Source organism: Bufo bufo, chromosome 2, assembly GCF_905171765.1.
Source record: "Bufo bufo chromosome 2, aBufBuf1.1, whole genome shotgun sequence".
NCBI classification, from domain to species: domain Eukaryota; kingdom Metazoa; phylum Chordata; class Amphibia; order Anura; family Bufonidae; genus Bufo; species Bufo bufo.
Window position 1 is genome coordinate 292,917,858 of NC_053390.1, and position 14,726 is coordinate 292,932,583.

The 14,726-nt window shown below is 46.2% G+C and overlaps 2 protein-coding genes across 4 annotated transcripts in view; one reads left to right on the forward strand and one right to left on the reverse strand.

Annotated features, from left to right (window-relative positions):
* PARP2 (poly(ADP-ribose) polymerase 2) overlaps window positions 1-6,369 on the reverse strand; it is a 110,012-nt gene extending 103,643 nt beyond the window's left edge. The window contains exon 1 of the mRNA XM_040416755.1: window positions 6,226-6,369. Coding sequence (XP_040272689.1) covers window positions 6,226-6,268 — 43 coding nt within the window. The 5' untranslated portion in view covers window positions 6,269-6,369. The remainder of the gene's footprint in view (window positions 1-6,225) is intronic.
* A 113-nt stretch (window positions 6,370-6,482) lies between these two features.
* METTL17 (methyltransferase like 17) overlaps window positions 6,483-14,726 on the forward strand; it is an 82,613-nt gene continuing 74,369 nt past the window's right edge. For all 3 annotated transcript variants that reach the window (XM_040416758.1, XM_040416756.1, XM_040416757.1), the window contains exon 1: window positions 6,483-6,612. In XM_040416758.1, the coding sequence (XP_040272692.1) occupies window positions 6,577-6,612 (36 nt within the window). In that variant the 5' untranslated portion in view covers window positions 6,483-6,576. The remainder of the gene's footprint in view (window positions 6,613-14,726) is intronic.

The window sequence follows — 14,726 nt, forward strand, 5'->3', positions numbered from 1 at the left end:
TGGCGGCTTGGGATCCACAATCCTGTGTTCTGTGAATGGCGGCTGGGCTGCACTGATGGCCGTCATTACTACTGATGCTCAGCTTCAGCTTACAGAATACTGGCTGCTCTCCGAGCTGCTGGACCCTGTTCACTGCACATTGATGACATAGGGGTTCAGTAGGACTGCAGGTGGCCGTAATACGAATGATAAAACATGTCTGGATTACATCTGAACACATCCACATGACGTTAGCCATTCGCACGTCACGCTCAGTCAGATTGTACATGGGATCAGCAGGGGTACTAGCAGCAGAAATCCGGAAAGAACAGATTAGGACCACAGGACCCGGGAGCCTCTAGTGCACAATGCTATATCATGCAACAAATCAGTAAAGCCAATTAAAGGGTCACAGGGATCATCGATAAAATATCATCCGGTTAGCTTTACACCTACAATACTTTAAAGGGGTTATCCAGAGGATAGATCATCAGTTTAAAAAAAGCTGCAGAACCACATTAAACTGAAAAAAAAAAAAAAAAAAGTAGAAAGCCGCTGCCAGAGGCTTATTGGACAGAGTGCAAAAGGATCAGGCATGTTGAAATCCAAATGCCCAATTTTTTATCTCCCCCTGACAAAAAAAATTAAAAAAGTGCTGACCAGAAACCTGACCGTTCCATTATAAGGCAACAGAGAAAATAAGAGATCCATCACGGTTCCTGTAAAAACTTTACATCTGACCAGACAAGTTACATAGACATTAAGAGGGTTTCTAAGAAATGCCATCCACATTACGTGGCCTGTAGCCATGCAGTTTCTGGGCCATAGGGTTATCAGAACCAGCAAGTGCCCATCTGGCATTCTTCTGACCATTACTGAGTGGACTCTAGGTTCACATACTGACGTTGCAGAGCAGAATTTTATTTTTTACTCCTCGGGGTTGAACGATATATGTTTTACTAAGACAATTCTATCATACCCCATAAATGTCAGATCTATGTGGACCCCATCTACTGGTCAGCAGTGGGCACAGTCAGGTAGGGATGCTGGAGAGCGCTCCATTACTCTATGGGAGTTATGGAAACTGCGAGTTCACAGCCAGATCTCAACTGGTATAAAGCAGTAATCTGACGGCCAGAGAAGTCGCTACCGTATTATATTACTGTACCCATGTATGCCTCTAATTTCATAGAGAAATAAAATCATAGCATGCGGTACCTGATGTCACATGTCCAAGAGTGATCCCCTCTACAGAACAGTTCATGATCACAAGACCCAACTGAGCATTATATGGCGGCACATACAGTACCATACCCCTCCATGTGCCAACACTAGGGCTGAAAAGGGCTGAAACGATTACTCGAATTAAGCAATTAACTCTTTTGCATCAATGATTCGTTTGTGCCATGTGACCACGGAGTGAGTGAAGAGCTTGCTATTACTCACGCTCTGTGGTCGCCAGTGAACTAAAATACTTACCTTTCCTGTAGGGGTGCTGCCAACACTCCAGAGATCTTCCATCCTCTTCTTCACGCGCTGACGTCACACAGCATCAGGTCATAGTGCACGGAAGAGCACACTGTGTGTACGTCAGGATCCAGTGCAGCGCTGTGCAGGCAGGTGACCACGGAGCGGGAGCGTGGTCACATGGCACAAACAAATCATTGATGCAAAAGAGTTAATTGCTTAATTCGAGTAATCGTTTCAGCCCTAGTGTTGGCACATGGAGGGGTATGGTACTGTATGTGCCGCCATATAATGCTCAGTTGGGTCTTGTGATCAAGAACTGTTCTGTAGAGGGGATCACTCTTGGACATGTGACATCAGGTACCGCATGCTATGATTTTATTTCTCTATGAAATTAGAGGCATACATGGGTACAGTAATATAATACGGTAGCGACTTCTCTGGGCGTCAGATTACTGCTTTATACCAGTTGAGATCTGGCTGTGAACTCGCTGTTTCCATAACTCCCATAGAGTAATGGAGCGCTCTCCAGCATCCCTACCTGACTGTGCCCACTGCTGACCAGTAGATGGGGTCCACATAGATCTGACATTTATGGGGTATGATAGAATTGTCTGTTTTAGTAAAACATATCGTTCAACCCCGAGGAGTAAAAAATAAAACTGATGGCTAGGAGGAGGAGCTGGTGGCATTGGAGGGGGAACTAGTGGCACTGCTGGAGGAGATAATGGTATTGGAGGGGGAACTTGGGGGAGCTGATGGCACTGGGGGTGGAGACTGATTCGTTTTTATAGAAAACGTTCCTTTAATTAGTTTTTTTTTCTTATTAGAGTACTCGATTAATCGGTAGAATACTTGAGTACTAAAATAATTGATAGCTGCCCTAGCCAACAGCGTGCATGAGGTCTCAGGCCACGTTCACACTTGCGTATTTTGGTGAGAATTATGCATCGTTATTTGTAAGCCAAAACCAGGAGTGGAACAATATAAAGGCCGATGCACACGATTGTTGTTGTTTTGAGGTTCGCAAACGGAGGGCAACAGAACGTCCGGCCCCTATAAGAACAGTCCTATCCTTGTCCGTAATACGGACAATTATAGGACATGTTCAATTTTTTTGTAGAATGGACATCCGGAAACTGAATGCACACCAAGTCATTTCCGTTTTTTTTTTCTTTTCTTTTGTGGGCAGGAAAAAAAACAAACACGGAACGGACATGGACGTTTGACCATTGTGTTTTATGACAAAACACGTATACCAGCTGTGTGCAGGACAGCATTTTCTCTCTCCCTTCTGTAGAAATGTCCTTGACTACAAAACGGACAAGCATAGGACATGTTCTATCCTCTTTGTGGCACAACGGCATGGGCATATGGATGCGGACAGCACAGTGCACAGCGTGAAGCCTTATGGAAACACCTCTTCTGTGTCTGGGTTACAAATACTGCTGGAAATATGCAAGTGTGAAAGCGGCCTTAGGCTACTTTCACACCAGCGTTTCGGTGTCCGCCTGTGAGATCCGTTTCAAGGCTCTCACAAGCGGCCCCAAACGGATCAGTTTAGCCCCAATGCATTCTGAATGGATGCGGATCCGTTCAGAATGCATCAGTTTAGCTCCGTTCCGCCTCCATTCCGCTGTGGATGCGGACACCAAAACGCAGCTTGCAGCGTTTTGGTGTCCGCCTGGCCGTGCGGAGCCAAACGGATCCGTCCTGACTTACAATGTAAGTCAATGGGGACGGATCCGTTTGACGTTGACACAATATGGTGCAATTGCAAATGGATCCGTCCCCCATTGACTTTCAATGTAAAATCACGACGGATCCGTCTGACTAACAATTAGACTTAGACTTTTTTTTTTTACATAGAATGCAGACGGATCCGTTCTGAACGGATACCATTGTTTGCATTTATAGGTGCGGATCCGTCTGTGCAGATACCAGACGGATCCGCACCTAACGCAGGTGTGAAAGCGGCCTTACTCACACGACGACACTAAGGCTGGGGCCACACAGCGACAGTAAATTGCATGACAAAGAGGGTACAACTATACTGCGACATATTTTATATGCTAGTCTATAGTGTCGCACCGTGACTACAATCTTCTACGGGGTTTTTGGGACTGCCAAGTTGCTGTATTATAAAAATAAGACTAGCATTATAAAATATGTTGTGCGATATTACTGCGACAAATGTCATCGTGTAGCCCTAGCCTAATTCTGCACCAAAGGGACTGGATCCAGTCATGTGAACGGATTCCCACTGGTAAACAGGGGAGGGCAGCGCAGACCACTGAGCAGATCTGGATGCCAATGTGCAATATGTGGCATGGTCTTCACCCCCACTGTCCAGGAAAAACACGTGGCCACAGCATCCACCATCAATGACATACAGCAAGACAAACGTATTACCCCATCAAGTCACAACACAACACGTACACACAATGGGGGTCATTTATCAAAAGACAGCGTTTTACAACGCTCTTTGATTTCTCCTGTGCGCTTTATGATGGCCGCAGGCCTGGTGATAAACTGGGGGCATCCTCTAGCAGCTTGAGCACCTGAATTGAAACTACTCAAGCCCCTAGATGGAGTCGATTTGAATAGCTATTTACACCAGAAAATTGGTGTAAATGTTGGTGAATTTGTTGGGAGTTGATGGCCCTGGCCCCCGCTACTCCCTGTTGGCGAGGGACCCGGAAAAGCGCTGCGTGCACCTAAATTTAGGCACATAGGTGTTCACAAAGTCGCAAAACAGGGGTGGGCAACTTCTTTACTCCAATTTCTGATTGGGGAGGGGGGGGCGTTCATAATAAATGACCCCCCCCATGTCAATAAGGCTACGTTTACACGAACGTATTTTGTTTCCGTGTCCGTTCCGTTTTTTTTAATAGATTGGATGAGAACCCATTCATTTTAATTAGTCCACAAAACATGCAGACAGCACACCGTGTGCTATCCGTATGTCTGTTCCGTAACACCGCAAAAAAAAAAAAAAAAAATAGAACATGTTCAACTCTAGTCCGTGTTGCGGACAAAGGATAGGCATTGTTACAATGGATCCGCAAAAACAACGAATGCCATACGGAACGTCATCCTTTTTTTGCGGATCCGCAATTTGCGGACCACAAAATACGCACGGTCATGTGAATGTAGCCTAATATACATAGCATGTTCACAATACATAACCGTCACCATTTCTCTGTATGCCCGTGTGGGATTAAATGAGTTATCTGGTTTCATAGGCAATCCTAAACAAGCGATCATTACTTCCCTAGAAGATCCCATACCTCCACTCTGCTTCTCTCAAGAGGACCTGTTTACCCAGCTGCAGCGGGAACATCATGTCGACAACACACAACTGCTTTGGCCAATTGATGTCCTCTTCAGTGGACCCGAGGCCAGCGATTGGCTGCAGTGGGGTAAACAGATCCCGGGCAGGAGGAGGAGTGGAGCTGCAGGATCTGGCAGGTAACTAACGATCACTACTTTCCTGCTGACAGATCCTGTGTTGTCCGGTTTCTTCCTGACCTGAGTAGATGATGGGGGCACATCTGTTCTCTCCACAATCCCTCCTACACATACAATGGCCTCAGGATAAAATGGTCTTTTCTGGGCCACCATAAATTGAAACTAGACTTAACACACAACGCCTCAGACTCTGATCCAGCCAATCAAAATGTCTGTTTCACTGGTAAATCTAGTAATAGTCCAGTAGCTCCTGGGCGGTACTACATGTCCTGTACTGCCCCATGTCTGTGCCAGGATGAGCTGCGACGCAGGTACCGCTATGTACTATGCAAGACCCTGAAGAAGCTCCTGCCTTCACAACCTCCAGCAGCTATTCCTGTCTGTTTTACATAAGGACTTGCTTTATAGGTCTTAGTTATCTGCTTATTTTTCTCACATCCTCATTTTCTCTTATCCTGGGCTTCGGGACCAGTTACCTGTTTTCCATAAAGTTATGGACTCAAGTTACAATGTGAACAGAACCCCAAGCCTGGCTCACATGACCGCATATACATGGACAGCCTACAGACTGTTTCATCGGCTTTTCTGGTTTCGTCAGCGGTCTTTGGGTTCGATGTTCTCCCAGGGTCCGGCTACAAAGAAGGTTCTAATGCATTGCTTAGGTCACCCCCCGAGCCTGACAGACCACCCAGCCCTGTAATAGGGTCCATCAGCTCCCAAGTGTCTCGGTATGACGGTAGAAATAATGCTGCACTCTGCTGTCACCGGGGCTCCATGAGATGCAGATGTGAACAGTCAGCAATGTCAGATAACATCTGCTAGGATGACTATGGACACCAGTGTGAACGAGGCCTTACCACACATTGCAGTACCTGAGGGCAAAACCTTCTCCTAGCACGCCCTACATGTAAATCATACCCAGAGGCCACTATATGACTACATGGCGGGTGGGGCAGTAGGTACAGTGGGCCTGTGGGCACTGGGGAAGCACACAGGGCAGGCTGCTGGCATGCACATCACCCCCTTCTATCACCAAGCTGCAGGAAATGGAAACATTGGGAACAGACTGCACTTTCTTTACCATAATGCAGTACTTCCGCCTGCAGTCCTATGTAAAACCACCCACTGCCTGTAAATCCGGCCAGGATGACCACAAGGCTGCAGAAATACGGTAAATAAGTAGTCAGAGCATGCACGGCTCACACACGGGTCATAAACGGTCGGATCCGCAGATTTTATTACAGCTACAAGTAAAGTAACGCGTCCTGCAACACTACACAGTCAAGCCAGTCACACTTCAGCTCTCACCCCGGGGATTGCGCTCCCGCCCTGAGCCTCTGCGCCCGGACATCTTCCGCAACCAGCTTTCTACTTCTTGCCTCTCAAGACTCCAAGCCTGGCCGCAGGCTCGCCTCTCATTGGCTGGCCGACCTGTCACTCAGCGCATAACACGTTACAGCTAAGGGTACAGAACGCCGGTGAGGAAGCACGTGATTAGGGAACGCTGTTTTCGCGGGAGATTGGCTAAGAAAAGTAGCGAGCTGATTGGCTTTTCGTTTTAAGGCGGGGACAAAACAGACGCGCGCTGGTTGGCTACGTTACGAAGGCGGCCATGTGATTGGCATTCTCTGGGTACAGCTCTGACATTGAACGGGCACTATGCTGGGCTTACGAACCCGTTTTCAGCAGCTTCGGGTGAGTCAGTCACGTGTTTCTATAACCGTTACGGAAAGCGTGTTTGCTCAGAAAACTTGGCCAGGTTAGCCAGTAAACACGTTTTCAGTAGGCCCCACCCTTGCTATTTTGCATATGACTAGCGCAAGTGCTTCTGGGATAGCTCAGACCTATAGCCTTATTACATTATACTACAGTAATTGTACTTTAGACGATATGTTTGCAGGTGGAGTGAACGCTTTATCCCCTTTTGCAGTCCAGCGGGCGACAGTACCGTGCGAGTAATTGCGTCTCTCTAAGCTAAAAATTTCTGGCTTCCCGGGCGTATAAATACTCAGAGTGACGGCGGTAAAGACGAGCGGAAGGGAAGCTCAATGCAGAGGTCACGTGCTGAGTGCGTCACGCTTGTGATGTCATCTCTATCCCACCTCCGGGAAGGTCTGAGACAGGAGCCCCTCGCCGCCCTCACAGGGCGTCACCTGATATTCGGGTGAGTGAGCCCCCAGCAACCCACGTTGGAGTGGACCGGTCCGTTATGTGGGAGAGGCTATGCAAAAGACGCCGGGCAGGGATGTGGTGAGATGGGCGGGTCACTGATTTGAGGCCCGCCTACTCTTCATCTGCGCCTCTGCCTGGTGGATGCCGCCTCCTCCCCGGACCTTGGAAGTGACTCACGGCTGGCTTACTGAGTCCAATGGCTGAGGCGAGGCAGCTGTGCGCCTCGTAACCCAAGTCAGACTACTCTCCCGCCGCTCTTTTGCAGCACACACTTTTTCATCATTTGTAATATGATACAGACGCATGAGGTGTACTATGGAGAAGCAGATACCCACAATCCCTCCGCTATATCACTGCCCTGAACCGTGTGGCCCTAGGCAGGAGCCTACCTTGCCCTGGTTTGTTCTCTTAGAAGACAGTTGTTTCTGGCAACAGTCAGCGAGGAAATGTCTGTTCTGATGAAATCTAATATCTAGTCGCTAGTATTTCTACAGAAGAGCTCCGCAAGTTTTACACTAAAGATCCAGTATGGAATGGAGGACAGTGTGAGGGCACAATTACACCACCGTGTAGGGTTGCCACCTTTCCCAACAAAACATAAATATCGCCCAAGTCAAGCGTGGTGTTAAGTCGCTGTCATACTGTGGCTCCCAATAATATAAATTCCCTCTAGTAGTATTAATGCCCCCATTAGTGCCCCCCAGCATTAATAATGCCCCCAGTGTCCCCAGCATTAGTGCCCCTCAGAATGAATATTGCCCCCATTAGCGCCCCCCAGAATTAATAGTGCCCCACAGTAATAGTAATGCCCCCAGTAATAGTAACGCCCCTAGTAATAGTAATGCCCCCATTAGCGCGCGCCCCAGAATTAATACTACCCCATTAGTGCCCCACAGTAATAGTAATGCCCCCATTAGTGCCCCACAGTAATGCCCCCATTAGTGCCCCCAGTAAGAATAATTCCCCCATCAGTGCCCCCCAGTAAAAATAATTCCTACATTAGTGCCCCCAGTAAAAATAGTGCCCCCCAGTAAAAATAATGCCCCCAGTAACAATAATTTCCCCATTAGTGCCCCCCAGTAAGAATAATTTCCCCATTAGTGCCCCCGTAAGGATAACGCCCTCCATTAGTGCCCAGTTCTCTGCTTCTGCCCAAAAAAACAAAAACCTCACCTCCTCCTCTTGCGCTGCGGTGAACGCTCACTGCTGACTGGAAGCTCAGGACAGGACCTGCACTCCAGCGTGATGACGTCTTGCAGGTCCTGTCCTGAGCTTCCAGTGAGCAGCGCAAGCAAATGGAGGTGTGTTTTTTTTTTTTTTTATAATTAACACAAGTGGGGGGGGGGGGGGGGGGAGGTAAAGGCTGCACTAATGAGCGCTCTGCAATGGAAGCGTTCATTAGTAGCAGTCCTTGTGGAAAAATACAGGCATCGAAATACCGGCTTTGCTGGTGAGATAATGGCCGGGTGGCAACCCTACGACTGCACTGTGTTTTGCAGTCCGTAAATTGCGGATCCACAAAACATGGATTCCGCCCGTGTGCATTCTGCAATTTGCGGAACGGAATGGATGGACCATTATAGAGATGCCTATTCTTGTTTGCGATTGCGGACAAGAATAGGATATGCTCTATTTCCATTTCGTCCACCATGATGGCTTAACCTGGAGATTGACCCCTTGACCTCTGTAGGGGCAGGAACACAGAGAGTTTAAAAGGCCATCACCCACTCTCACCCTCAGTGTTTCCTGTCCCTATGGGGGTACCTCACAGAGAGACCTCCTGTGGGAGGTGAAAGATATCACCCTTGTGTTTGTTATTTTTAAAATACCTGTTTGGGATCATTTATCCCTTCCCTCTGCCCTCCGACGGCTCCGTCCTAAGCTGGGCAGAGGAGGACTATGGAGTTGATCTCGTTCCCGTTCCAGCGGGGGCCTGAATCTCTCCCCAATGCGCATGGTCCCCCCTTCTAGCCTCTCTCAGATCTGCTCCTCCTACTCCGCCTGCAAAAAAAAATCTAGAGTGTCAGTTCCATGCTCCTCTGAATCAGAGGACATGGACGAAGATGCTTCCACCTCTAGACAGAACGTGGACGCACTGTCAGAGGGAGAAATAGTGGAAGACAGGAAAAAGTACTTCTTTTCGTCTGAGGAGATGGAGAAATTATTGGGCGCCGTAAGGGCAACCATGGGCATTGAGGAGGTACAAAAACCTTGTTCAGTCCAGGACGTGATGTTTGGGGGGCTCAGAGCTAAAAAATCCCAGTAAAGTATTCCCAGTAAACGAAAATATAAAGAATATGATCATGGATGAGTGGACGGACCCAGAGAGGAGGCTGGGAGTCCCCAGAGAACTCATAAATAGATTATTGTTTGATCCAACCGATATAAAAATATTTAACGAAATACCGAAAATCAACTTCCAGGTAGCGAAGGTGGTCAAGAAAACCTCCCTTCCATTTGAGGACTCCGCTCAATTACAAGATCCGATGGAGAGGAAGGCGGATTCTCTCCTGAAAAAGTCTTAGGAAGCATCCATGTTCGGTATAAAAATGAACATAGCTGCAACCTCCGTAGCTAGGTAAATATGTACCTTTGGCTTAGTGAACTAGAAAATCATTTTAAAAATAAAACCCAGAGAGAAGAAATTCTAAATTCTATCCCTCTCCTCAAGTCGGCTACAGCATTTTTGGCGGATGCCTCAGCTGAGTCCGTGAGGTTCGCCGCCAAAGATGCTGCTCTCTCAAATTCCGCAAGGAAGGCCCTGTGGATGAAATCTTGGGGAGGCAATAGAGCGTCGAAAGCAAAATTATGTTCTATCGCCTTTTCAGGGGAATACGTTTTTGGTCCCGTACTGGATTCCATCCTCGAGAAAGCAGCAGACAAAAAGAAGGGATTTCCTGAGGAAAATAAAAAGAAGCCCTTTCGTCCCTTTAACACCCAATCCAGACCCTATAGAGGAACAGGGAAAACGGGTAGGTGGAGCTACCAAAAAAGTAGGGAAAGGCAGAGGATTCCTTCTCAATCCCCAAAACAAACAGTCTGACAAACAATGACACCAGAGTGGGAGGAAGGTTGAGGAGATTTCTATCCCATTGGGAAACCATGACCCAGAACCCCTGGACCTTGGATATTTTAAGAAACGGTTACCGGATAGAATTTTCCTCAACCCCTCCAAAAAAGTTCCGGATAACCTCCCATACCCCAAAAGTTCTGGGAAGGATTTAGCAGGGCGTCTTGCAGTTAATAGTCAGGTGTGGTGGTAAAAGTCCCCTGTTTAGAAGAAGGAAGGGGTTACTATTCAAACCTGTTTTTGGTACAGAAACCAGACGGCTCCTTCCGCACCATCATAAATCTAAAGGGGTCATACACATCCATTGTATACAGAAAATTCAAAATGGAATCTATATGACCATCACTCTAATCAAAGAAGGAGATTACATGACGTCCATAGATTTGAAGGACGCTTACTATCACGTCCCCATACACGAAAACTCGCAAAAGTACGTCAGGTTTGCACTGATGGCACCAGAGTGGTAAACCACTTCCAGTTCACTGCTCTACCCTTCGGAATTTCTTCTGCCCCAAAGGTTTTCACAAAGCTAGTAGTGGAAATGATCTCCCCTCTCAGATCAGAGGGAATAAAAATCTTTCCTTATCTTGACGACTTCCTCATTCTGGGAGACTCTGAAACAGAGGCGTCCAGTCACACCAGTTACCTAATTGACTGGTTTTCAGAGTTGGGCTGGATAATAAATCAGAAAAAATCTTGTCTGGTACCATCAACCAAAATGAAATTCCTAGGAGTACTTCTAAATTCAATAACACAGAAGACGTCTCTTCCTCAAGAAAAACTAACAACCTTCATAGAAAAAAACTAAAAAATTTCAGAGCCAAGTGCTCCATACGCAATGCCATGAGTCTATTAGGAATAATGACCTCCTGCATCACATCGGTATCGTGGTCTCAGGCTCATACCAGGAAACCCAAGTCCTGGATCCTGAAAAATTGGGACAAGAAACAGTCCTCTTTAGAAAAAAGTAAGTCCAGTTGCCTTGATTTATTCTTTACAGATATCTTTAGAAAAAAGAATATCCATCCCCATTCACGTAAAATCAGATTTGAATTGGTGGATAGAAAAGAGAAATCTGTCAAGGAGTGTACTTTGGATAAAAGATCCAGAGATCCAAGTGTTCACAGACGCAAGTGGTACAGGATGGGGAGCGAGAGTAGGCTCCTCAAACTACCAAGGCAGATGGGCAGACGACATAAAAGTAAAATCATCAAACTACTGAGAACTAAGGGCGATCTGGGAGACTCTAAAAACATCCCAGAAAATGGTACTCGGAAAACACCGGAAGATACTCTCTGACAATGTGACAGCAGTAGCATACTTAAAGCAACAGGGAGGCACGAGATCTCCAAGTCTAGAAAAACTGGCGGCGAAGATATTCTTTTGGGCGGAAATTAGCGTTGGAGGAACCATGGAGAATTCCCCTCCGGGAGGACATTTTATCGCAGGGTCCGATCCTCCATCAGAATCCAGGCCTATTCAAATTGTCGGCATGGATCCTAAGGCGAGGTATTTAAAAAGCAGGGGTCTTTCCGAAAAGGTTATCAATACCCTCAAATCCAGCCGGAAAAATGTCACCTCCGCGATATATCTCAATCTGGAGAAAATACTGCAGCTGGCTGGGTCAGAACCCTCCAGTAAATTCTCCCCTGAACATTATAAAAGTTCTTGATTTCCTCCAGAGGGGGCTCGATTTGGGTCTGAGACCCAGTACACTTAAAGTACAGATATCTGCCTTAGGAGCATGCTATGAGACAGACCTGGCCAGCCATAGATGGGTAAGAAGATTTGTAAGAGCTTCCTCGAGATTAAGACCATCCATAACCCCAAGGACCCCTCAGTGGGATTTAGACCGGGTTTTGAAAGGATTAATGAAACCGCCATTTACCCCTGTGCAGGACATTTCAGTAAAGCACCTGACACTCAAGGCTGCCTTTCCTAATAGCCATAGATCCACGCGCTCTCCTGTCGGGAACCCTATCTTTCTAAATATTCCGATAAAATAGTATTGAGGTTGGATCCAGGTTTCCTTCCAAAAGTCGTTTCAGACTTTCATAGAGACCAGGAAATTGTCCTCCCGTCATTCCCTAAAGATATGACGAGTACATCTGAGGATCAATACCAACTCCTGGATGTCCGAGATACTGTCTTACATTACCTAAGGGCAACAGAGGAATTCAGGAAGCAGGATAATCTTCTCGTTCAGTTTGCTGGTCCAAACAAAGGGAAGAAGGCATCCAAGGCCTTCATTGGGCACTGGATCAAGTCCACCATATCCTGCTGCTACCAGATGGCGGGTCTTGATGGTCCTACAGATATAAGGGCCCATTCCACAAGAGCGGTGGCCTTCTCATGGGCAGAAAAAGGAGGTGTTTTCTTAGATAAGATCAGAGCAGCCACCTGGTCCAGTATTAATACATTTATTAGGCACTATCGTATTAACGTTTTGGCTTCTACTGACTTGACCTTCGGTCAGAAGGTCCTGCAAGCAGTTACCCACCGTTTTTAAATAGTCTGGTAATTCTCCCGGTTAAGCCGTCCTGGTGAACGAAATGGAAAAACCGTAATTAGACTTACCGGTAATTCTGTTTCCTTGAGTCCACCATTACGGCTAGTATATTTTCCCCCCAGAGAATTTAAAGAGGGGTTCGAGTATGAATTAATACTCCAAAAAAAAAAAAGAAAAAAAAAAAAATATATATATATATATATATATATATATATATATATATATATCAGAAAAAAACACTGGCAGCACCACCCAGAATAAAGGTATATGTAAAAGGCGGGTGCAAGGTCCAAGTATGGCAACAGGTGCTTGTATAGAGTAAAAATCGGACTGCACTCCAAACGGATCTTCAATGATCTTCAATGAAACAGTGTGTTTTTATTCACCCATATGATGGCAGAAAGCAATGTTTCGGCTCATACATGAGCCTTTCTCAAGCCTTGAGATCATGTCATCTACAGGGACAGACGATCTGTCATCTACATGATCATCTGTCCCTGTAGTTTAATCTACGTGGGGGAGACGACCATGGAGATCAGAGAGCGTATCAATAAACACAAAAGTACGATAAAGAAAAAAATGCTAGACAAGCCAGTGGCCAAACATTTCGCTGACTGTGGACACTCTGTCAGCCAATTGAGATTCCGGGTCATCGATTCGGTGCAAATTCCAAAAAGAGGAGGTGACAGGGAACGTATGCTAAAGAAAAAAGAGCTAAAATGGATTTTTACTTTACAAGCTCTACAACCTCATGGATTGAATATTGAGTTGAATGCAAATAATGTAGACAGAGTACCTTTTTAAATATTGAGGTCTAATTCAGTATATCATGTTTTTACTGGGTATTCTATGGTGTGTGTGTGTGTGTGTGTGTATATGTGTGTATATATATATATATATATATATATATAATTGTTTTACACTTCTTTATTCACAGAATAGAAATATTTATTAGCACATTACTTATATGATCATCTGCTCCCTTTTTTATTAGTTGATTCTGTGTCATAGATGTATGTTCTTGGCATCTCATTGATGACAATACCTGTTGATAATGGCAGTGTTAAGTAATCTTGTCTATACATGGATCCAGTTGGTGACTATATGGGCCTTTTACCAGACATAGTTTTATGTGGGATATATGATGGTGCTTTTTTTAGGTGCATCTATTATAATATATTAGCATTGATTATGTATTGGATCTATTGTTGTACCCTGTTCGGATCTCTAGGACCTTTTGCGTGTCACGTGATAGTCACATGATCTATGACGCGCCTGACATGTGACCATGAATAGCGTTGTCTATTGGTTCACATGCGGCGCTTGCTTGGGGAGGAGAGCGGCCTCTTGGCTGACAGTGGCGACGGCGTCCCTCCCACTCACAGATGGGATGACATCACGGACATGCGCGGTAGGACCATAGAGACGCCGACAGGTATGGCGGTGTGGAGGTGCAGCTAGAGGCTGCCTAATGAATAACAGGCACTTTTGACCTTTGAAGCAACATTTCTATTGGCAGCAACGATGGTTTTAATTAGCACACAGGTGATATTAAGCAGTATGTCTTCCTTATTGGTTATATTTTGTCACATGGGGGGGCTCATTATAGTATTTATATGTTCAATTAATTTTTTACCAGTATACTTGAGAAAGGCTACTGTGTAGCCGAAACGTCGTGTATTTGTGTGTGCACTCTTGGTCCCCAAATAAAAAGTCACACTGGATATGCTGCTGTGAAACTCTCTCCTTATCTAACTATCCTTTGGATAGGTCATTAGTATCTGATCAGTGGGTGTCCGACACCCGGGACCACCGCCAATTAGCTCTTTGAGAAGGCAGTAGCGAGATGGCCTTCTCTCTGCTTTTCCCAGGCCGAGTGACGGCACCTTCATCAGTCATGTGACCTAGGCGCAGCTCAGTTCCATAGCAGTGAATGGGGCTGGACGCGATACCAAGCACAGCCACTGTACAATGTACGGCACTGTGCTTGGTAAGCTGCGAGAAGGAAGCTTCTCAAAACAGCTGATTGGCTGGGGTCCCGGGTATCGGATCCCACCG